Source organism: Myotis lucifugus, unplaced genomic scaffold (assembly GCF_000147115.1).
Source record: "Myotis lucifugus unplaced genomic scaffold, Myoluc2.0 scaffold_40, whole genome shotgun sequence".
NCBI lineage: Eukaryota > Metazoa > Chordata > Mammalia > Chiroptera > Vespertilionidae > Myotis > Myotis lucifugus.
Genome location: NW_005871088.1, coordinates 4,612,469 through 4,637,709, shown reverse-complemented (window position 1 = coordinate 4,637,709; position 25,241 = coordinate 4,612,469). Strand labels below are relative to the sequence as shown.

Genomic DNA, 25,241 nt, shown 5'->3' with positions numbered 1-25,241 from the left:
AATGAAACCTCTTATAGATTAGAGCAGTTGGAGAACTGAAAACTGATTAATTAGCTTATCATTATTGGAAAGAGCTATAACTAATATTGGGGAGCAGAGTGTCACCTCCTTCTAAATCACCAGAGATACTTGGCTTTCAACTCTCACCTTCTCCTCCGCTCCCCTTTTTACCTTCATACTCCTGATTTATACAGCATCTCCTTCTAGTTTCATGCTGTAGCTAGCTCTTTATCTCTCTCCCTTAAAGATTTCCAGATAATTCTATTATACTTCTCTAGCAAATTTGTGTTGCTGTTCTCAAAGACAAATATTTTCCACCTTTCCTTTTTCCTCAGATTTCCAATAACAGCCCCCTCATTCTCAGCTGATGACCTTGCCACATACTTCATAGAGAAAAATATGTACAGTCAGACAAGTACCACCTCATCATCTCATCTTTAATTTCTCCACCCCAACTGCTTATGTACCTAAGTACTATGGCTTCTTTCCTATTACAATGGAAGTAGTATCCAGAAGTGTCCACGCTCCTATTTCAGGCTATTTTGTGTCTCAATCCACTCTCTCCTTCTCAAGGACTTGCTTTTACCTACTTTCTATTTTGCAACATTTTCCCCTCTCCACTGATTCATACTCATTGGTATAAAAATATATCTTAATATCATCCCTCTTCAAAAAAAAAGGAAAAATCTTGACCTCCACATCACTACTACCTATCATCCATTTCTCTGCTCCCTTTCACAGTGGAAATTGTTTATATACTTTCTCCATTTGCCCCTCTCATTCTCTCTTCAACACACTCCAGGCAGGTATGCATCCACAACATGTCACTGAAGCAACTCTTACCAAGGTTATCAATGACCCTAGATTTTTGCCAAACCCAATGGCTGACTCTGCATCCCTACCTTAATGGCCACTTTCCCTCTGAAACACTTTGTTCTCCTGACTTGTAGGACACTATGCTTACTTGATTTTCCTTCTGCCTTCCTAGACACTAAGAATTCATGTTTGACTTTGAAATACATGACACATGGTGGATATGCTATGCTGTATGGAATGTAGACTCTTAGAAAAAGGTACTATAAATGGTCTTTTAATTCAGTTTTATCTTAGCATGAAACCAGTTTTATAGATGAAGCCTATAGTACATGTATGCTACATGCTTTATATGACTTTTTATGTAATGGTTGTCTTCTTAATTATGTTCGTACTAGAGGTCCAGTGCACAAAAATTTGTGCACTCAGTGGTGGGGGTGTCCTTCAGCCCGGCCTGTGCCCTCTCATGGTCTGGGACGCCACGGGGGATGACCACCTGCTGGCTTAGGCCCGCTCCCCGGGGGATTGGGCCTAAGCTGGCAGTCAGACATCCCTCTGGCAGCCCGGGAGCCTTGGGGGATGTCCACTTGTCAGCGGGGAGGAGGCCTAAGCTGCAGTCAGACATCCTTAGCGCTGCTGAGGAAGTGGGAGAGGCTCCCACCACCACTGCTGTACTGGCAGCCATCAGCCTGGCTTGTGGCTGAGCAGAGCTCCTCCTGTGGGAGAGCACTGACCACCAGGGGGAAGCTCCTGCATTGAGCGTCTGCCCCCTGGTGGTCAGTGTGTGTCATAGTGACCAGTCATTCCCAGTTGTTCTGCTGTTAGGGTCAATTTGCATATTACCCTTTTATTATATAGGATAGAGGCCTGGTGCATGGGTGGGGGCCGGCTGGTTTGCCCTGAAGGGTGTCCCGAATCAGGGTGGGGTCCTGCTGGGGTGCCTGGTCAACCTGGGTGAGGGGCTGAAGGCCATTTTCAGACTTGTCACACCCCCTTCAGGGAGGGGGGATCCTTCTGGAGTGCCTGGCCAGCCTGGGTGAGGGGCTGATGGCTGTTTGCAGGCTGGCCAAGCCCATCAGCAGGGACCCTCACCCCATGAGGGTGTGGCCAGCTTGGGTAAGGGGCTGATGGCTGTTTGCAGGCTGGCCACAGCCCCTTCAGGGTGGGGGTCCCTGCTGGGGTGCCTGGCCAGCCTGGGTGAGGGGCTGATGGCTGTTTGCAGACTGGCCAAGCTCCCCAGCGAGGACCCTCACCCCATGAGGGTGTGGCCAGCCTCTGTTAGTGGCTGATGGCTGTTTGCAGGCTGGCCAAGCCCCCCAGCAGGGACCCTCACCCCATGATGTTGTAGCCATCCTGTGTGAGGGGCTGATGGCTGTTTGCAGGCTGGCTATGGCCCCCAGCCACCCAAGCTCCCAGTGGAGACTGGCTGGAAGCAGGTATCTGGGATTTATTTATCTTCTATAATTGAAACTTTGTTGCCTTGAGCGGAGGCCACAAGCGACCAGGGTAGGCGGGAAGCTTGGCTTCCTCCATCGCCGGGGCAACCAAGCCTCCTGGGTGCTCCAGCTCCGTGGCTGCCGGCTGCCATCTTGGTTGGGTTAATTTGCATATAGTCGCTCTGATTGGCTGGTGGGCATGGCTTGGGGCGTAGCGGAGGTGCAGTCAATTTGCATGTTTCTTTTTTATTAGATTAGATTGGTTATTACAAAAATTACTTTGCATTTACCATGTATTAAAAACCATCTGCAAGGTAAGAGAAAAAGTACCTGGGATTTGACAATTAGCATTAAGAATTCACAGTGAAAATAATCCATGCTTAGGAGATAGAGAATTGAATGTTGAGAAATAGACTACTACATAGAATGAAATATATGTTATATACAGAATAAATAAAAGGTGAATAAAATCCCAGAATCCAAAAGATACCTGAGAGATCATCTTGCCTGGCCAGCAGTCCAACATGAAGATGCTGTTATTTTGTAACAAAATGGGAAATATGAAAACAATGGTATGTGTTAGTGTGTTGTCATAAATTTGCTTTTATATTTAAAAAAAAAAACTGTCCTTCCAACCTTTTGGGTGTGATTTTTACAATGTACTTTCACGACAAAATAAAATGTTGATAATCTTATGTAGATATCCTATAGTTTTTGCACTGTTATGTGAAATACCAAACACTGGGAATGTGTAATATATTCCCATGCCTTTGTTGTATGAACTGGAGAGTAAGGAAGTGAATTGTCCAAAATCACAGTTAATTCACAGTAGGGCATGTACAGGAAACTATTGTTTCCTGACTGTGAGTATGTTTTTCTTTTCACTACTTTATTAGATTATATTTACCTGAAAGTGAGATTACTGCTTTGCAATTGTTTAGTTGCTCCATACTATGAGAGTTTGATATGACCATGGAGCAGTCAGGTAACATTTACTCTTTAATAGTCAAAATTCAAAAGTGGACTTGTTTGATGTATCATATATATATTTCAGGTTAGCCTTGTTAATGATGTCTATCGATAGGGTTCAGAAATTGCCTTACTTCAGTTCAATTTCACATCTGTATTTTTACAGTATCATCCTTTATTAAAAGAGATTATGGGCCTGCACATGAGATAGCAATTAAAGTTAATGGAAGTGCAATAAGAAGGGATTTCATAGAATCAAGACTTTAATCTTGAATGGTTCTTGTTGTGGCACTAAGATATGGACAGGACAGAAGTGTGAGCCCTGGGGAGTCAGATGCCTGCCATGAAATTTTAAAAGAAAGGGTACATGGCTGTAAGATATTTGGGTTATAGGGGAGGCACCAAGAGCAGACAGAAGGCTGAGAAGAGCACAGGCAGGAAAGGGCAAGTTGGGTCAGAGTCTGGAGGCTGGCAAAGAGAAATTGGAGGATACAGCTTGAGTGTGAGCAATAGAATTAAGGATCTAGAAAAGAAGCCCGAAGAATGTACTAGGGCAGTGGTCGGCAAACTGCGGCTTGTGAGCCACCTGCAGCTCTTCGGCCCCTTGAGTGTGGCTCTTCCACAAAATACCATGTGCGGGCGTGCACATACAGTGCGATTGAAACTTTGTGGCCCATGCGCAGAAGTTGGTATTTTGTGGAAGAGCCACACTCAAGGGGCCAAAGAGCCGAATGTGGCTTGCGAGCCACAGTTTGCCGACCACTGTACTAGGGTATACAGAGGGGGTCTGACCATGGAGATCCTTGCCAGCAGAGTCTGCACAGCCTAGGCAGGGGTATGGGCAGTAACACTAGCAGCCAGAGTGACCTCAATACCCAGCTAGGGTGACCAGAGGCAGGGTATTTGGGCAGGGAGGGGCTGTAGGTCAGGCAGCCAGGCATTTCCAGATAGGCTCTTGGTTTCTTAGGGTAATCTTTCTATATGTCCTACCTAATTTTCCTTTAAGATGAAGCTCCCCTCCCCATTTTTAGGTCACTCTTATATAGAAACCAGTTATTAGACCAAATAAATGAAGAGTGAGCTAATGGCTATTCAGAGCTGACTGAATTAAGTACTCTTCACTTGAAATTCCATCTGCCATTAGGTACTCTCAGCTGGTGATGGGTCTTGCTGCATATGCATTCCCCTGTTGCTCATTCTTAATGTAATCAGTGAAGAGGTGAGTTCATAATAAATCATATCACCCACACTTTCTCCACTTCTCCCGCCCCCTCTGCCCCTTCTCTGTGTTCTCTTAGCCCCTCAAGTCCCACTCTAGCCCACTTTGTCACCTCAGTCAGAGTCATCAGATGGAGCAGCAGCAACCTGAATAGGATTTAATAAATAGTGACATTCACAAGATTTCTAGGGGCTAATTTACAAGGTGATCAAATTATCTACTCAATGGTCCCAAGGAACAGGGTACTGACACACCTTTCCAAGTCCTTAGAGGGAATTTAGAATAGAAGGTGTTGATGGAGACTTATGATGCACACCCTAGCAGGCTAAGGTACTTTTATATACATCAGGACATCTCAATTTCACAGCAAGCCTAATAGATTTTTTTAAAAAAATTCCCCTTATATACAGAGTGAAACAGAGGCTCAGAGATGTTCCGGTTTCAGAGCTGGGATTAAATCTAAGTTTGTCCAGCTTCAAAGACCAGGCTCCTTTCACTACCTCTTTATGCCCCCAGAAAATATAGTAAATTATCTCATTTATTTGCTCAAATAAATAAAATGTGATTGTTGTCTCTACCTTTTTAGTTTTAGTTCCATGTAAGATTCTGGGCAATGGGTAATTTTCTGTACTTGGCATAAAATGGCAAATGTTAAATTCCTTTGATCTTCACATTCTATTTTTGGTTACTTCTTTTCTTAGAGGGAATGGTGAATATTAGCCTGTTTTACATGGGATATTTTGACCATATAACTCCCTTAAAAATTGGCCAGAAAAAATATTTTAATGTAAATATCAAGTCTTTAGACACCCAGGACTGCATTAAAAAGAAATTAAAAGGTGACCAAGTTGGCTGTAACATTTCACTGTTGTGAAATATTTTGTTTTCATTGAAGTTATATTACTTGAGGACTTCTGTCTGCAGCTTATGTAATATTAACTGTTCTCGTTTAATCACAGACTCATGAATACAAACTAGAATAGGGACAGGTTAAGGTGAGGCAGAAATCAACAGAGAGAAAAATCCTTATGTGAACTGGGTTTGAAGTTTTGGAAAACTTGAACTCCCTGCTGCCCCTTGCTTTTACAAATGACCTATGACGTGGATTAAAATTTTTTTAAGGATAGAAAGCTCATTTGGTAATACAATAGAATAACCTGAGTTTTCATTTTATTAGTAATGCCATGCCAGGGGAGAACTGTGTGCTGTAAATCAATCATGGGGATAAATGTAACAATTTATTAATGAAAATACAAACAGAATTAATTTAGAACCTGCATGGTGTCAGTTGTGGATATTGTTTTTAACTGGACTGATAGCATAGTATTTTGTGTTATTGGTATGTCACTCAGTGTCACTGGCACTTGTTAGGGGAATTCAAGCATTCATTGGCAATTAAACTTGCAACTTTCAAGTTTTTGTCCTTTTTATTAAATTTAGTGGGGTGACACTGGTGAACAAAACTATATAGTTTCAGGTGCATAATTCTACAACACATCATCGGTACACTGTATTGTGTGTTCACCACCCCAAGTCAAATCTCAGTCCATCACCATTTATCCTCCCTACACCCTCCTTCACCTCCTCCCTCATGCCCCTCCCTCAATCACTACACTGTTGTCAGTGCCCATGAGTTTTTCTTTTTTTTCCTTCTAGCTCTATTCCCTCACCTGATCCCCGACCCAGCACAACAACCTCTCCCCCTAACAGCTGTAAACCTGCTTTACGAAGTCATTGCCAAGGTGGGATATACCTAGAATAGCGGGCTTTGATTGCCAGGTATTGTGAGGCAACCTCAGGATGATTTTAAGGGGAAAAATGACCTCAATCCCTTAATAATAATGTACTCAGAGGCATGCATTGAGCTCCTCCGGGTTAACAATGTGGTGATTATTATTCTTTTAATGTTTTACATTAATCTCAATGTTTTCTATTAGTGCTAGCTGCTGCTTATGTCTCTCAATGCCACAATCAGGGTATTTTTGATATCTTGTATTACCCTAATCGCCAAGAAGTATTCTCCAAACTGATTAATTCCAGAATGATTAAAACATCCTATGCAATTCATTTATTGTTGCTGCAGTTAATTGAATATTTGATTATTTAAAGGTACCCTGATTATTTCCTAAGATATGTATTTATCACTAGGCAGATGATCTGTGTGTGGTCTCTCTTTGGCTACATGGGGTGGCAGCCTACACTGTCACATGCATAGAGGGTAGGCACTTGTGAGGGCTCTCAGTCAATTCACCACCTGCCTGACGTGCGCCTGCCTTACTGGCCTTCAGAAGACAACATTTGTGCCCAGCGCAAGAGGGTCTTTTGGGTCCAGGAGTGAGAAGAGCACAGCCTTCTCTGTGTGGTGTGCAGCTTGCTTTCTGTTCCAGGAGGAGGGGTTGTAGAGGGGGAATGCAAAAGGACGCTGCAGCTCTGAGTGGCTAACTTGCGCTTTGTGGACTATCTGAATACTCAAGAGAGGATTTAAAGAGAAGAGAAGGTGGCTCCGGAATTAAACAGCAGTTTGGCAACTCATCAGATAGCAGTTCTAATCCCGGTATCACCACTGCTCTCTTCCCCAGTCTTCTCTCACACCTGTCTGAGTGATTCCAGAATTACTGCAAGAGGGGTGTGTGTCAGAGAAAGAGAGACAGAGAGAGACATAGAGAGAGCAACTGGGCAAAATTTGGGCTGAGCTCTAGCCTTAGTTCAGCTTTCTTCCCCGGCGCGGCTCTGCAGGGAGCTCAGAGACTGGAGTGGCTTCAGGTGGCCCCACCACTTCTCAACCATGTCAAGTCCTTGGCCTCTCACTCCTATATGGAGTGAGGACTACAGTCAGGATCTCGGCGGCTGGGAGCTTCTGTCAGACATGACTCTGTCCACAAGCCCGGTAGGTACTGTCTCCTGAACACCTAAATCAGACCTCCTGTATGGTATTGTCAGTATTGTCTGTTTCCCTTGTAAATGTTTGTCTCCCCAATTTGTGTGGCGTCTTGAAGGCACAAATTATGTTGTCTTTAGTTCTTTAAATACTCCCTCTTGGCACCATCCTGAGCATAGTGTGAATTCAATCTGGATTTGCTGTCTAAAGAAATGAATGGAAGAACTGATAAATAGGTGGAGGGGGTGAATGAATGCCATCCTATTACCCTTGTCATGATTACCTTACAATGTATATCCCAGTGGGTCTCTAATTGTTTGTTTTCCCATTCCATCTAGAGATGTAACTTAGAAAGAAAGAGGCCAAGTTTCATAGTTATTTGTATTAGCAACCCACAATACCTCACACTCTTCTAGGCACCTAGGAAATACTCGCTGGTTAAATCAAACACACTTGCCGTGGGAAAAACACTTGCGGCTTGAATGTAATTGCCTGGCAGTGTAAACAGCTATTCGGCAGGGCTAGATGAGTTTGTGGAACTAGTGGCTCCATGTGAATGCTGCATTCCAGTATTTCCTTTAAAAAATTATCAACACTTCATGTGGATGCATATTTATTTTGCTGCCCTTGCCTGTAGAGTTCTTCCCAATCCTGAGTGCTACCAACCGCAATAAGTCATTATTAGATTTGCTGTAAAGCCCCAGAGTCCACAACTCTTTCTATTTTGACAGCATTTCCCCAATAAGGAAATGGATATTCATAATACCAGGTGTAGAGATGATATTTTCAGTTGACAAGAGTGAGTCAAATCTTACCTTGAAAAGACAAGAAGATTGGACTTAATAATAAAGCAGTAAGAAGAACAGGACAAGGGGTAAAACATGACTCATTGTGTGGGGCTTTGTGGGTTATAAAGCACATTCACATTATTTATTTCATTTGCTGCTCACAGAAACCCTGTGAGATTTTAAAGGAATAGGTGTTGTTATTACCATTATTTTATTTTACAATTGGAAAAAAGTGGAACTTTAAAGGATTAAAGTTACAAAGTCCAGCTCCCTGGTGATAGGGCCAGGACTCCCACCCAACATTTATACTCGTAAATGTTGTGTCTGCATATTGCTAATATTTTTACTCTAATTAAAAAGTTAATGTTTATGCATTTGTATGGAAAAAGGAGAACAAAGACCTCATGAGAGTGGGCCATACATTTTTAGCCCAGGCAGCCCACACTGATACAATGCAATAGCAATATTAAAGATTGAAGACTTGCTATAGTCATTTTGATCTTTGTGTTTGGGGAAGGTATTCATTAGAAGTTTAAGAATTGTCTTGGAAAATAGTTATTGGAGCATTGAACAATGGAATGAGATTTTATTTGCTGTTAAGAATAATCAGTTGAGTTCTGTAATCTTGTAATAGACCACTATCTCCCAGTATATTTTCTGTAAGTATTCATTCTGTGCAATTGTAATAATTGTTAATGGGGGGTATTGCAGATACTAAAAACTCAAGAATTCAGTCAAGAAAATTTGGAAGTGCTGCATTAAACTAATTAGATAGGTGTCACGGAGCCTTTAATTTGCATCATGGATCTCCAAGAGGCAGATAGATTGCAGCATTTCTCAGTTATTTGGACATGCACCTAGGAAATACTCGCTAGTTAATTATTTCATTTGAAGAACTAGTGTCCATGGGATGATCTCCTTTGTAGCACTTACCACAGTTATAGTTTTACATTAACTATGTGATTCTTCATGTCTGCCTTCCTCTTGAATCTGCAAACTCCATGAGAGAAGAAACTGTTTCTTTTTGCTTCCTATTGTATCTGTGCCTACTGCAAGTCTAGTGGCACAGACCCTGGCCCTCAAAGATATTTGCTTAATGAATGGATAAATTAACAAAGAACTGTGCTAGGCCACCTATGGTTCCCTATAAAAAATCTACATTTAAGGTTCTTTACAATGTGTGCCCAGCCAACCTTTTTAGCCTTTCTTTCTACTGTTTTTCTACTCAGTATAAGAATATGATTGTTTTTGGAAGGGTGACTGTATAATTTATCATCCAAACTGGGACATTTTTTAGGTGGAAAGAGGGCACTATCAATTAATTATGCCAGGGTAACCCAGGCTGGATGGCCACTCATTGTTGGTGACTGTTTCTCAGCCTGCCTCCCCCACTAGGGATTTTATGCTACTTGGAGCAGGTAACTTTACATGGAGAAGGTATTCAATAAATATTAGCTGAAATTAATGCATGCACAGTAGCAACTTTAATGCTAAGTTAAGATTTGCTGATGAGTTTAACATATATTTTAACTTTGAGGGAAACTGGGTCCATATTCTAGTCCCCATTTCCTGAAATATAATTATGTTCATATTCAAATGTGTCAGAGTAACTAAGGGATTATGACTTAATTGTCCTGTAAGAAGCCTGGAACATGTGGACTCTGTGGAAGTGCTCTCTGCATAAAACCAGCCTTTTACATCCCAAGGCAGTGAATCAAAGAGAGCAAATATTATCTTTACCAGAACTGGAGGGAGATGGAAATGATTAGATTGCAATCCTGGACAGGGTGAAGGTATGAAGGAGAGAATTAAGAATGTTGGGGCGATGCCCATACCTGCACAGGTGACATCATGCCCAGAAGACCTTTGTCCAGGTGTCTCTCAAGTCCTCCGTCATGCATTGTTTTATAGCTGGTGTCTCACTTTGGTGTTTGGATTCTTGCTTTCATTATGGAGCCCCTGGAGGAAAGGGCCAACTGCCAGACATGGAGTACATTTCTGCTAGTTGATTGAATTTTGGTTGATTAGAAAGGTGTCACACTGGGAAAGATGGCTCATGGGATTAACTGTGTATTTGTAAGAGTCTAAGTGCCAAGGCAAGCATGCAGTTTACATAGGAGTTTTACCCTGTTTTCAATAAGAATTGTAGGCATCTGGTTGGACTCATAAGTTCAAAAGAGAACTTAATTTAATCATAGAAGTGTTTCATATAGACCTCATCTTTTAAAAATCTGTGATTATGAGTAACACACAAACTATATCAGAAGGTCAAAGAGGCCTTAAAGATCAGGAAGTTGAACTCCTTCTTTGAATAAATGAGCAAAGTGAAGTCTGGTCAATGGAGAAGGATGGCTCAGTGTCCAACAGCAAATCAGTGACAGAATGAGGCGCTCGCTTTCTGCACCTTGCACTGTGGTCTTACTGTTTCATTAAAGTAAAATAAAATTGGCCATTTGCAGATACTTTCTGCTTTGTATTTAATAAGGAAAAACCACATTGATACCTATATTTATTTTCTTTACAATTTTTCCTAAATAATAAAAATATTATGCAATAAGCTTCTCTGAAAGTAACTAGATTGTTTTATGTTTATTTTGTTTTAGGTAAGCCTTCCCAGTGATCCAAGCTGTGTTGAAGAAATCTTGCGGGTGAGTTTAAACCTTTATTCCTGTGCCTTTTAATAATGAAGCAATATATCTGCTTAAACTGTTTAAAGTAATTACTGTTCTGTTTCCAGGAGTATAACTTCAAGACCCTTCTGCTTATACCTCCTGTCTCATTCTTACCTGTCATGCCCATCCTTTAATCAAACTAGTATCTTTATCTCACCAACCTTCTGTCCCATTCTGACATCCTTATGGCTCTTTCTTTTGGAGTCTGAATGGACTCAGTACCTGTTTAAGGAAACTTTTCCTGTTTAAACATCTTACCCCAAATTTTTGCCTTTCTGCTTCCTGGGATCTCAAGTCAATGTCATTGTTGTCTCCCACTACATTGTTGATGGCACATGGTTATGTAAATTGTAGCCTATAAGGAGGGGATGAGATGTGGAAGCAAGGATGGGAAGAGAAACAAGAATGGTGGCCAGTGGTGAGAAATGATACTGATGGGAGTGAATTTGTGCCTGAGAATAGCATAGAGACAGCAAAAATGTATAAATGGTGGCACTAACCTCTCCCAAAGTAAATGATTAACCAAAAGCAAAAACCAAAGCCAAGCCAGAAAAACGTATATCCTGTCTCTGGCTTTTGGCATCATAAGGCAATATGGTACATGAAAAATAGGAGTCATAGGAGAAAGGTCCAGTCCTGCCTCCACTATTTGTCATTTGTATGATTTGTACAGATGACTTCATTTTTCTGAATCTCCCTTTCTTTTCTGTAAAATAGGACAATAATACCTGTCCTAATTCCCTTATAAGCTGCCAAGTAGTATATAAATGCTTATTATTATGATAAATGATTATCACTGTGGCCAGGAGGAAACCAGGTAGGATTTCCATTTGGGAAAGAATCTGTGTGCCAGTTAAAATTCTGCATCCCCTTTCCTCACTTACCACAATCACTCCAATTCCCCCTGAGACTCTCAGAAATAAGTGCTTCTTAGAAGTCCAGTTTTTGAATCAAACCCTGCGAAATCACAGCCAAAGGAATAATAAAGAGCAGAAAACTGTTTACTATCAAATTGAATAGCCACACGATTTTAACTTTTGTGGATATTCATGTACCCTTTTGGCTAAAAATCATTGTTAATGACTATTAAAAAGGAATCCTATCACTCTGATCAGAGATGAGACTATCTGAATTAGGGATATGCTGGCTACTTTAAGATGAGACGAGGAACCCCTTAGTCATCTTTCTTTGGAATCCAAGGGTCTGAGTGTGGGGTGGTTGATTGTTAGGAAATCCATGAGTGTGATGTACCCTGGGAACCCAGTCTCTTGCTCTTTCCATTGAGTGAACAAAGGTCAGATACATCAAATATAGCAAATCTTTACTTGTGTCATGGCTGTGTTCCTTAAGGGCACATATTACCCTGGTCTCTACAGTAGTCTTATTTTTCCAAATGATGTCAGTGGTCTTTTATTACCTCCCAAAGGAATGCTAGACCCATTTCAAAAATCACTACCTAATCTGTTACAATTGAAATCTCTGCTTAAGAGCAACCTGGCCCAGGTGCCTAGGGGGCTCACACAGTGACTAAGTGAGGGGAGTGGGTGAACACCTGTCAGGGGCTGGCAACTCCAGTCTGCTGGAGAAGCCGCTTAGAGAAATAAAATGTCACTTAAACCTGGAAAGAAAAAAAGCAGGTTATTTTAATAAGTTTGTAAAAGCTAGCACCCTTTGAGAGAGTAAAATGTGTTCTGTTGTTTGTATAAGAGAATCTAGTGAATTGTCTTTTCTTACTCTTTTGAGGGGCTATAGGTTATATAGAAGTCTTTTTATCTGTTTTTATTGATTCTTTAAAATTTATTGATTAAGGTATTACATATGTGTCCTTTTCCCCCAATTGCCCCCCACCCTCCCACTCATGCCCTCACCCCCCTGTTGTCTGTATCCATTGGTTAGGCTTATATGCATGCATACAAGTCCTTTGGTTGATCTCTCCCCCTTACCTCCACCCTCCCCTACCTTCTCTCTGAGGTTTGAGCATCTGATCAATGCTTCTCTGTCTCTGCATCTGTTTTTGTTCATCAGTTTATGTTGTTCATTATATTCCATAAATGAGTAAGATCATGTGATATTTATCTTTCTCTGACTGGCTTATTTCTCTTAGCGTAATGCTTTCCAGGTCCATCCATGCTATTGCAAATGGTAAGAATTCCTTCTTTTTTACCACAGCGTAGTATTCCATTGTGTAGATGTACCACAATTTTTTAATCCACTCATCTGCTGATGGGCACTTAGGCTGTTTCCTAATCTTAGCTATGTTGAATTTTGCTGCTATGAACATAGGAGTGCATATATCCTTTCTGATTGGTGTTTCTAGTTTCTTGGGATATATTCCTAGAAGTGGGATCACTGGGTCAAATGGGAGTTCCATTTTTAGTTTTTTGAGGAAACTCCATACTGTTCTCCACAGTGGCTGCTCCAGTCTGCATCCCCACCAGCAGTGCATGAGGGTTCCTTTTTCTCAGCATCCTTGCCAGCACTTGTCATTTGTTTATTTGTTGATGATAGCCATTCTGACAGGTGTGAGATGGTACCGCATTGTCATTTTGATTTCCTTCTCTGGGATGATTAGTGACTTTGAGCATGTTTTCATATGTCTCTTGGCCTTCCTTCTGTCTTCTTTCAAAAAATATCTATTTAGGTCCGTTGCCCATTTTTTGATTGGATTGATTTTAGAGAGAAAAGAAGGGCCGTAGCCTGTTTGTCTTAATTAATAGAGTGTCGGCTGTGGACTGAAGGGTCCCAGATTTGATTGTGGTCAAGGGCATGTACCTCGGTTGCAGGCTCCATCCCTGGCCCTGATCGGGGCATGTGCAGGAGGCAACCAATCAATGTGTCTCTTTCACATCAATGTTTCTCTCTGTGTGTTTCTCCCTCTCCCTTCCACTCTTTATAAAAATTGATGGAAAAATATCCTCAGGTGAGGATTAACAACAACAACAACAAAAGTAGAGAGAGAGGAGGAGGAGGAGGAGAGAGAAAGAGGGAGGAGAGAGCTGCCTCCTGCATGTCTCCTACCAGGAATCAAGCCCACAACTTGGGCATATGTCCTGACCGGGTATTGAACCAACCCTTAAGTGCTGAGACAACTCTCAACCAACTAAACCATTTCAGCCAGAGCTATAATTCTTTTCTTTTTTTTTAAACACCATTAATGAGTGGGCTTTTTTTAAATTGAAGAAGACATATTTCATTTACCATGCTTAGAATAAAAATAGGCTTTCTGAAGTTTATGCCCTATATTATAGTACTAATCCTTAAACTTTTACAGACTGAATTTCATGGACCAACAGAGTTCTTACTGTATATTTTGTCATCACACATTCGTATTTCTATTTGTTTAATGGTTTTAGTGTCCTTTGGATGGCTCTACAGTCTCTCTCTGTCACTTTTCTCTCCATCTGCCTCCTTCTTGGAGGGAGTACCTTTACTATTTATCGCCAACTCTTTCCAACACCCTCAATGCTTTTCAAACTAAGCAGAGTCCAGAGCAAGTGAGGTCATCTTCTCTTCCTTACTGAAATGGAGCTATGCAGAGGAAGGAGACCAGGGACAGGGAGAACTGGCCTCTAGTTGCTCATGACATTCCATCACTGTCTAACTGTGTAGCTTTTTAATCTTTTCATCTAGAAAACAAGAGGTGATTATTCACCTTTCCATCCCACCATCCACCTGCAATGAAAGAATCTTTAAAGTGTAAACTCTGTTTGCATATGTAACATGGAGATCTCTATATGTTTGCTCTCTCAACTTTTCCAACCTCCCTGATCCCCCCTTTTTTCCTCTATAGCACTGCAGAAAAATGTCTGCAAACCCACTTTATTTCACATAGGGACAAACTTCTTTTATTAGCGAAGGCCAACACAAATTACCTCTCCCCAACTCTCAGCCCATCAGTGCCCAAGTAATGGAAATGCTTTTGCCTAATGCATTTTATTGTGCCCCCCCCTTTTTTCAAAAATGCTGTTCAAATTCAAATCAGTTGGCTTTCTCTGAAAGTTTCTATTACCATTACTCTGATAGTGGGCTCAGCTTCCCTTCAGACCAGCACTTCCACTTTTTGTTTGCTTGCACTCCAAGTTCTCATACTAGGTTGTAGCTCACCTTGTCTGATCTTCCAGAGCCCACTTGACCTGATATAGCAACCTTATTTCCCTATAGCACAACTGGTTTTCAAAGCACTTGAACCTTGTTATCTTATTTTTATCATAAGAAAGATGTTAGTTCCTTACATTACTATATCAGCAACTTGAGACCCAAAGAAGTTATAAATGACCTGTAGTCTAGGGTGAGGCTAGTATATGGCAAAGGAGAAATAGAACTCAGACTTCGTTTTGTACTACACCTAACTGTCAACCACCTTATTCACAAACCTACAGCCAGCATCCTTTAATTTAAAAAAGAACACACATATTGCTTAAATTCCATTTCTGATCATATGTGCAAAGGAAATAAAAGCACTAACTCAAAAAGATATCTGCACTCCCATGTTCACAACAGCATTATCCACTATAGCCAAGACATGGAAACAACCTGAGTGCCCATTGATGAATGAACAGATAAAGAAGGTGTGTTTGTGTGTGTGTGTGTATGGAATATTATTCAGCCATAAAAAATGAGGAAATCCTATTTATTTGTGACAATATGTATGGAACTCAAAGAAGACAAATACTATATGATCTCATCTGTATGTGGAACCAAAAAAAAAAAACAAAAACAAAAATCATAGAAAAAGAGATTAGAGTTTTGTTTATCAAAGACATAAGCAAGGGGAGGGTAAATTGGAGGAAAGTGATCAAAAGATACAAATTTACAATTATAAGATAAACTAGAGGCCCAGTGTATTATTGAAATTGTGCGAGGAGGCGCCCTACCTCCCGCCATGTGAGGAGGCACCCCGAGGGCTGCCACGGGAGTCAGGCCTGACTGGCACCGCAGGCGGCCAGGACCCGCACCTGACTTCTGCCCCAGGTCCCCCCTGACCCCTGCCTGTGTCCACTCTGGGCTGCCGGAGCCACCACGCCGGCTTGGGCAGGCCCCCCAGTGTCTGTCTCAGTCTCTGCTCCGGGCCTCACCTGCGCGCACAACCTCCTCCTGTCTGGTTGTGACCCGTTATGGTGTCCTGGCCTAATTTGCATACACACACACACACACACACACACACACACACACACTAGGGAGGTAATGTCCAACACAATGACTATAGTGGTATATACTGTGTGGTGCATAGGAAAATTGTTAAGAGACTGAATCTTATGAGTTCTCATCACAAGAAGAATTTTTTCCCTTTTTTTTCTTTTCTTTTTGTTGTATTTATATGAGAAGATGGATGTTAGCTGAACCTATTATGCTAATAATTTCACTATATAAAATCAAATTATCATGCTGTACTCCTTGAACTTATACAGAGATATGTATCAATTATTTCTCAATAAAACTGGAAAAAATAAGACCAGTAAAAATGTTTCAGACACTGGCTGATTTATTTTAGAAGCTTTGACTAAGAATACTAGCAAACCAACATACGTTGAGCAGGTTTGGAGAATTAATTATTTCTTCCTGCTATTCTTAATATTTTCAAATCTCATTTCAAATAATAAAATAATAATAATAAATTACTGCTATTAATAAAATAAATAGCAACAATAATGTGCTACTTACTGTATGCCAGGCACACTACTTAAGCACATTATGTCATTTTCTCTTCATAACATCCCTAACAGATTGTCTTATTAATCACATTTTACAAAATAGGAAAGGGTAAAACCCAGAGAGGTTAAGTAATTTCCCCCCAGGTCTCTGACAATGTCATGTCATGCATTCCCTCTGTTCCTGTTGGTTTACCTGAATCCATCCACAATTCACAAGTTCCAGTTCACTTTATAATTATGGCATCAACCAACAGTTCATTTCAGCTTTTTTGTTTCCTTAATTTGTACAAATTCAGTTATGTCAAAATAATTTCAAGCAGTTTTTCAAACAAACCAGAATTAACCAACCTACAGCACTTCTCTGCCAAATTGCCCTTCTCCCACATAATAAGTTGCATAAATTCAGATGTTTTACTACTTGTCAAGAACATTATTGCTTATTATAAATTTTACAAATCAGAAATTTTAAGGCAGTAATCAGCTCAGTGCAGCCCAGCCTGTTTACCTGCTTTCATCAGCATTCCATTTTCTCTTGAGAGTCAAGCTACCCTCAAGAACAAATAGAAATGAAAAATAATAACAATTCTGGCCCCAGTGATGGCATTTTGGAGTTACAATTCATCTATCATTTGAGGGATTTCTAAGCTGCTCATATGTAATAATGTGAGCAGCAGCAGAAGCTTCTGTTTTGAGCTCCATGGGGTTTTATGGGTCCTAGAGTAATCATTTCTGTAAGAGTTGATCCAAGGAGAGCAGCATGTACTAAATGCTACTAGCTAAGGATGGATGTTCAATGATTAATTGTTCTGCAGTGGTATGATTTATTTATTTCTAGCAAGGATTTACTTTAAGATATCAATAAACTATCAATTAAATCATTTCTAGAGTAAAGATGCATATATAATGTTTCTCTTGGATTTGACACTGAACAGATTGTGTTTCCTACCAAAGTACGTTCAGTAGTTGATAATTTTATAGCCAAACATCTGTAAGGGTAATTCACTGTTTGTGAGGGATGCAAAATTTGCTAGCTAGAATTTAGGGAACTTGATTTTATAAACTGTATTGTCTTACAGATCTCTCCCTGCCATATGAATTAGGTTGGCAAACACTGACATAGGTATCTCTTTTTTACTACAACATTATCTGTGTTTACAGCCTTCTAAATTATGGCAATTCTACTTATTAGGTCTGTGTTTAAGTTACAGTTTCAGCATGGATAAAACTTACTAAATAATTGCAGGATGAAAATGTAGAATATTTTCTATTTTTTTAAAGTGGAAAAATGAGAAGGACCATCTTAAAGGTGAGGGGGGGGAAATGAGCCAGGGAACAAAATTGGTCAGATAATTGTGTCTGAAAGTATATTTGATTATATTTTCATAAATGTGCAGAATAATCAAATACATTTCAATAAAATTTATTTGCTAAATTTAACCAATAATTAAGCAATTGATTTTATATTCTGTCATATTAATGTATAAATAATGTTCAAATGGAATCATGCAAATAATTTTCTGTATAGCTGTCTTAAATACTAATATTTTCAGAATGTTTTAAAAACATGTATCTTATTCTGGTATGAACTTTTAAAATTATAGTTTTTTGAAATAGTAATATAGTGTTCCATCCAAGAAAGATAACAATTGCTAAATATAATTTAGACTATAATTAATGTTAACAATGATGGAGTCAAATAAATGAACTAACTAATAATAGTACCCTCTGCTATTCTGATGACTAGCTCTTACCTAATGACATTGGGAAATATGTAAATTTGTCAGCAGGTGAAAATGCCCTTGACTGGGTAAATTATGTCGAGTATTACCCTTTCTGAAGCTAATTCAAAGCACTAATGGACTTAATATGTAGTGTGCATATGTAAGGTGAGCTATTCATTGAACAAATTAGCCTGTAAGAGATAGTAACCATTATTTCTCTACCAGTAATCATTTCCTCTTTTCTCAACACAAACCAACCCAGAAGAAAGATGCTAAATTTAATTATAACAACTATTATGTGAACAATGTAGGTATGCCATCCGGTGTGCTTCCAAATGCACTTAGAGACTGTCAAGCAATTTAAATATTTTCATGTGGAATCTAGGGGGTTTGCATCTAGTATATGATGTGAATTTTAAGTGACTATACAGACGTCACTGGGAAAATGAGCAATGTGAGTAACAAGGTGACTGGCCCAGTGAATCATGGGAAACTGTCAAATGGGGACATGTCAAGGAAGAGATGATGTCAAATGCCAGTAACTTAGCAACTTAGCATTTAGCTGCCCAGGGAGTAAGCAGGCGTAGCCCCTTTAAAATAGCTGAATAAATATATGAGTCCCTATATATCTTAGGTGTGCTATAAAAATAAATCTGTTTCCTGTCAACCTGTTCATTTTTGTGAATATGGTGATTTATTATTTTCTATTGAATTGAATGAAAGCAGGTGAGAATTTAAGCCATGTGTAGAATTTATACCTGCTTTCTGTATCTTGGGTATACAGAGAGGGTAACAAAACAATGTATTAGTTTTCCAAAAAGCATTCTAGGCTTCTCTGAAAGATGTAATAGCTTCCAACTGTTATTTGGGAAGCAGCCTTTTGTCGTGGCTGTTCTTCTAGGATTGGGTTGGGGGGGAAAGGTGGTAAAGCAAGGGACATTAACCATTCCATTTGCATCTGTGTAAAGGAAAAACCAGTGTCTCTGGAAAATGCATTGAGAAAGTAACCTCTCAGAATCAATTTGATAGGCACCTTCCACTTTTGAAATGAAAGAATAAAACAAGATTTATCCCTTCTCTTGTTATCACCAAATGCATGTGGAGAATGAGAAAAAGAGATCTTAAATCCATAATGATCTAACTAGAAGACATCCATAAGCCTAAATCACAATTTATTTTGTGATGGTAAAACAGGGAATCTGGGGCATAGCTGACGAATCACTGATTTGCAGGATAAGTGGCATACCATGAAAAGGAAAAACAATATTGGAGTAATGAGAAAGGGTATGATGGTTTGTGATCAGAGTTTCGTGGACCAAGTCTGGGACATACATATTTTGAGAAGTGGGAAAGGAAGGATTGAATGAGAAATTACATAACTAATTCACATTTGTGGGAAGCACTTTGTTGCTGAAGCAAACTGGAAGAGTGAGATGCTGCTTTGTGAGAAATCTGCAGGGCTGATGTCTCTTGATAAGATAGAAGTAAAGGCCAAAGCAGTTATTGGTTACACATCCTCATGTTCAGAAGATATGTCTGCTAGTCTTGGATGAAGCCATAGACCTCACTGCCACAAAAACATCCTTCCAATAACTGGTCCAGAAAGAATTCTTACTAATAAAACATTAGCAATAATAAAAATAGGAATCATCAAAAGAACTATACAAAAATACACTCCAAAAAAAGCATATGATAAAAAGTGTAGCAGGAAAAAGTATTGCCAGGGAACAAATTAAAGCTATGACCAACATAGTTGCAAGAATTGTTTTTTTTAAGCAATTTTATCTAAAAAACAAACAAAACAAACAAACAAAAAACAAGAGCCAAAGTAGTGATACAAGAGCTAAAAGATGCTATTTTAATGACAGATAAATTGAGAACTGCAAAACATATAAAACAAACAATAATAAGGAGAAATAACTTCTCAGATACAGACAAATTTAAAATAATCATGAGTACCACTTTACTCACCTCTTTATAAATAAATATAATCATCTAGATGGGATGGACAGTTTTTCTAGTTAAATATAATTGACAGAAACTGACTCCAGAAGTGAAATCATATGGTACTTGTCTTTCTCTTACTGGCTTACTTCATTTAGCATAATGCTCTCCAGATCCATCCATGCTGTCACAAAAAGGTAAGATTTCCTTCTGAACAAAATAAACTAACAAACAAAATAGAAACAGACATAGATACAGAGAAGAGACCCACAGCTGTCAGAGGGAAGTTGGGGGCTGGGTGAGAAAGGTTAAGGGATTAAGCAAAGAAAAAAAAACAAAAACCTCATAGACACAGATAGCAGTATGGTGATTACCAGAGGTAAAGGGGGTCGGGGAGGTAGAAGTGGGTCAAGAGGGATAAATGTTGATGTTAGAAGACTTGACTTGAGGTGATGAACACACAATACAATATACAGGTAATGTATTATAGAAATGTATACCTGAAACCTATATAATTTATTAACTGATGTGACCCCAATAAATTTTTAAAAACTGATTCCAGAAGATAGAAAATTTAAATAGAGATATCACCATCAATTAATTGTAAACTAATCCCACCCATTAATGAAATCATCACTCCAGATGGGGTTTCATGGGGCAAGTCAACCAAACCATTTAAGGAATAATGCAGGTCAACTGTTCCAGAATATAGAACAAGAAGAAAAATTTGCAAAATATCTATACTAATAAAAGGGTAATATGCTAATTAGACCAGGAGACCTTCTGGACAAAGCCATGGTGTCAGGGCCGAGGCAGAGGTGGTTAGGGGCGATCAGGCCAGGAAGAGAGGGCAATTGGGGGGTGATAAGGCTTGCAGGGGGGCAGTTGGGGGCAAGCTGGCTGGCAGGGGGCCCAGTTGGGGGTGAGCAGGCTGGCAGGGGGTGGCAGTTGGGGCGAGCAGACCAGCAGTGGGGGGCAGTTGGAGGTGAGCAGGCTGGCAGGGGGGGGGCAGTTGGGGGCAATCAGGCCGGTGGGGGGCAGTTGATGGCAAGAAGGCCGGCAGGGGGGGCAGTTGGAGGTGAGCAGGCCAGCAGGCAGAGTGGTTAGGGGCAATCAGGCAGGCGGGCGGGTGAGTGCTTAGGAGCCAGCAGTCCCGGATTGCAAGAGGGATCCCAGATTGGAGAGAGTGCAGGCCAGGCTGAGGGACACCAACCCCCCACCCCCCATGCATGAATTTTGTGCACTGGGCCACTAGTTTTTTTAGAAAAGCCAAAGTAGCATATATTGATACTAAAATTTCTCAAAAACAGTATACAAAAAAGAAAAAAATTATGGATAACATCACTTGTATATATTGATGCAATTTTCTCAATGAAATACTAACAAAGAGAACTGTAAAGGACATGCTGCATGACTAAATAGATTTTATTCCAGGAATGTCAGGCTGGTTTATACTAAGATATTGATTAATATAATAACTTTATATGAATAGAATAAAAAAGAAAATATATGAATGTCTTCATACATGCTCAAAGATGCTTGACAAAACTCAACCCTTATTCTTGATAAAATAAAAATAGATGGAAACATCCTTAATGTGATAAAGTATATTCATTTCAATCTAAAAATCTAGTGTCACATTCCAGAGAAATTCTAGGAGCATTCCCATTATAGTCAAGAAAAAAACTAGAGTCTTTACTACCATTATTATTTAACTAGAGGCCCAGTGCACAAAAATTTGTGCACTTGGGGGGGGGTCCCTCAGCCCAGCCTATGACCTCTTGCAGTCTGGGACCCCTCAGAGGATGTCCACCTGCTGGCTTAGGCCTGCTCCCTGGAGGATCGGGCCCAAGCTGGCAGTCAGACATCCCTCTGGCAGCCTGGCAGCCCTCGGGGGATGTCCACTTGCCAGCGGGGAGCAGGCCTAAGCTGCAGTTGGACATCCTTAGTGCTGCTGAGGAGGCGGGAGAGGCTTTCACCACCACCGCTGTACTTGCAGCCATCAGCCTGGCTTGTAGCTGAGCAGAGCTCCCCCTGTGGGAGCGCACTGACCACCAGGGGGCAGCTCCTGCATTGAGCGTCTGCCCCCTGGTGGTCAGTGTGTGTCATAGTGACCAGTCATTCCCAGTTGTTCTGCTGTTAGGGTCAGTTTGCATATTACTGTTTTATTATATAGGATAGAGGCCTGGTGCATGGGTGGGGGCCAGCTGGTTTTCCCTGAAGGTGTCCCGGATCAGGGTGGGGGTTCCGCTGGGGTGCCTGGCCAGCCTGGGTGAGGGGCTGATGGGTGTTTGCAGGCTGGTCACACCCCCTTCAGGGTGCAGGTCCCCACTGGGGTGCCTGGCCAGCCTGGGTGAGGGGCTGCTGGCTGTTTGCAGGCTGGTCAAGCCCCCCCCCCAAGTGGGGACCTTCACCCCATGGAGGTTTGGCCAGCCTGGGTGAGGGGCTGATGGCTATTTTCAGGCTGGCCATACCCCCATTAGGGTAGGGGGTCCCCACTGGGGTGCCTGGCCAGTCTGGTTAAGGGGCTGAGGGCTGTTTTTAGGCTGGCCAAGCCCCCCTGGTGACAGAAGCTCCCTGCCTCTCCTTTTTTTCTTTTTTCTTTTTTTTCATTCTGGAATTTATTTACCTTCTATAATTGAAACGTTATAGCCTTGAGAGGAGCTCAGAGCTGGCCAGGGTGGTCAGGAGGGAAGCTTGGCTTCCTCCATCACCAGGGGCAACCCACTCCTGCTCGCTCCAGCTCCATGGCCACGGCTGGCTGAAAGCAGGTATCTGGGGTTTATTTACCTTCTATAATTGAAACTTTGTTGCTTTGAGTGGAGCTCAGAGCTGCTGCGGCAGGCGGGAAGCTTGGCTTCCTCCATCATTGGGGCAACCAAGCCTCCTCCTTGCTCCAGCTCAGTGGCTGCCATCTTGGTTGGGTTAATTTGCATATAGTCACTCTGATTGGCTGGTGGGTGTGGCTTAAGGCATAGCAAAGGTACGGTCAATTTGCATGTTTGTCTTTTATTAGTGTAGATATTGTTCTGAAGTTTACCCATGGCAATTACACAAACTGAAAAATAAGAGATATTAAAATGGGAGAGAATGTGTAAAATAATTATTTGTAGAATATATACGTATATAGTTTTCCTGAAAATCCCAAAATGATTATCCAAAACACTATTATGAGCAATACAATGATTAGTATAATGATTCAGCAAAGTTTCACTGTGCAAAGTAAATATATAGAATAGTCTTTATATGTAAAGCAACCAACTATAAAGACATACTGGACAAAAAGACACCATTTATGTTATAAATTTATTTAACAATAAATGTGCCAAAGCTATATAAACACATTAAATCACTATGTAAGACACCAAAGACTATTTAAGCAAATGGAAAGGCATACCATTCTTAGGAAGATGATATCACAAACATATCTATTCTCTTTAACCTAATCTTAGATTCTTACCACGCAGCATACAACAATATTATTTTCAGATGTGTTAAATATTTTTAAAACATATGAAATATTAAAATAAATACAACAGAATTTAAATATTTTTAATTTCCAGTCCAAGTCTTCTGATGAGGTAGTGATAGGAGGTAGTCAAGGGAAAATTCAGAGGTTTTAGGAAAGTGGAGAAAGTTTGAAATAGTCATTGAAAGGAAGAGAGGGGGCTCTCTGAGGAATACAGTATGGTTATGAAGCAATGCCAAGGATCCAGGTCACACTGCAGACGTGAAATTTATACTGATTCCAACCTGTAATTTGTGTAGTTTTCTCCAGCAGTATTTAGCTAATTATACAGAGACCATTGACTAGGTAAAGGGCAGCCTGAGGCCTTAGAGAGGTTGAATCAAGTGCCCCCAAATCACATAAACCTACTACAACTGAAGAGATGAAACAGGATGGGAACTCAGGTTGGCCTGAATTGAATCTAATAATATGAAATAGTTATATAGTAGTTTTTTGTGCCTGGCACTGATCTAAGGATTTCACATATAATCACCATAGAAATGCTAGGAAGCAAGTACTATTGTCATCCCCGATACAGATAATGAAATTGAAATACTTTGAGATTAAGTAACTTTTGGCAGAGCCAAAATCTCAATTCAGGCTATTAGCCACTATGTGTTCTGCCTTTCTCCAAAGGATATAGGGCTGAAGGAGTAGGGTTTAGTTGATTACTATATGGCTCAGTCCCTGATCCAGTGTATAACAAGGAAGATAGGCAAAATTGCTTATACCACCTGTCAGAATCAGGAAAACAGCTTACCAGATGAACCAAGTTTAATAAAATTTTAATAAAATGAGGTTTCACAGGAGTATAACTATATGGTAATGCACTTGATTTCACCAGTGTTTATAGTAGATAAGAAAAGGTTAGCAGAAACATACATTACTGCCCCAAAATGTATTAATAGAAGGCAAGTATCTAGAGTAAGGACACACAAACTTTTTTTTTTTTTACGTGCTTTTGTCTGCTCTTGAAATTCACACTGTGGGGTCATGTGCACCTGGAGTCTGGCTTCTTTCTCCCCCATTTTCTGAGACTTGTACACGCCACACATGTGTGCACATACATGTGTGTATGTATATATGAGGATACATAAACTTTTTAAAGGTCCAGATTGTAAATATATTTGGTTATTTTGGACATATGGACTCTGCCTCAATTACTAACTTTGTTGTTTTAGCAGAAAGCATTCATAGACAATATGTAAAATAATGCTTGTGACTGTATTCCAAAAAAAAAACTTTATTGACCTCTGTTCTAGAACAAGTAGAATTGAGAAGGTGATAGTATCCCTCTGCTCTGTTCTATTTAGATAGCACTTGGCATGTGGTATTGATTTAGCCAGTTTGGCTCAGTGGATAGAACATTGACATGCAGACTGAAGGGTTCCAGGTTCAATTCCAGTCAAGAGCATATGCATGGGTTGTGGGCTCTATCCCCAGTGGGGAGCATGCAGGAGGCAGCTGATCAATGATTCTTTCTCATCATTGATGTTTCTATCTCTCTCTCCCTCTCCCTTCCTCTCTGAAATCAATATATATATATATAGTTATATATAGATCTCTACATAGATTTCTCTTAACTTTGACAGTTTCATGCTATCTTCCTCTCAGCATAACATCCGATTGAGAAATATAAGGC

General features: G+C 40.4%; 1 protein-coding gene across 3 annotated transcripts in view; it reads left to right on the top strand.

The window, feature by feature from the left end:
- Nucleotides 1-25,241, top strand: part of AFF2 (AF4/FMR2 family member 2) — a 584,839-nt gene that overhangs the window by 361,345 nt on the left and 198,253 nt on the right. For all 3 annotated transcript variants that reach the window (XM_023752977.1, XM_014454947.2, XM_023752976.1), the window contains exon 4: nucleotides 10,707-10,751. In XM_023752977.1, the coding sequence (XP_023608745.1) occupies nucleotides 10,707-10,751 (45 nt within the window). The remainder of the gene's footprint in view (nucleotides 1-10,706; nucleotides 10,752-25,241) is intronic.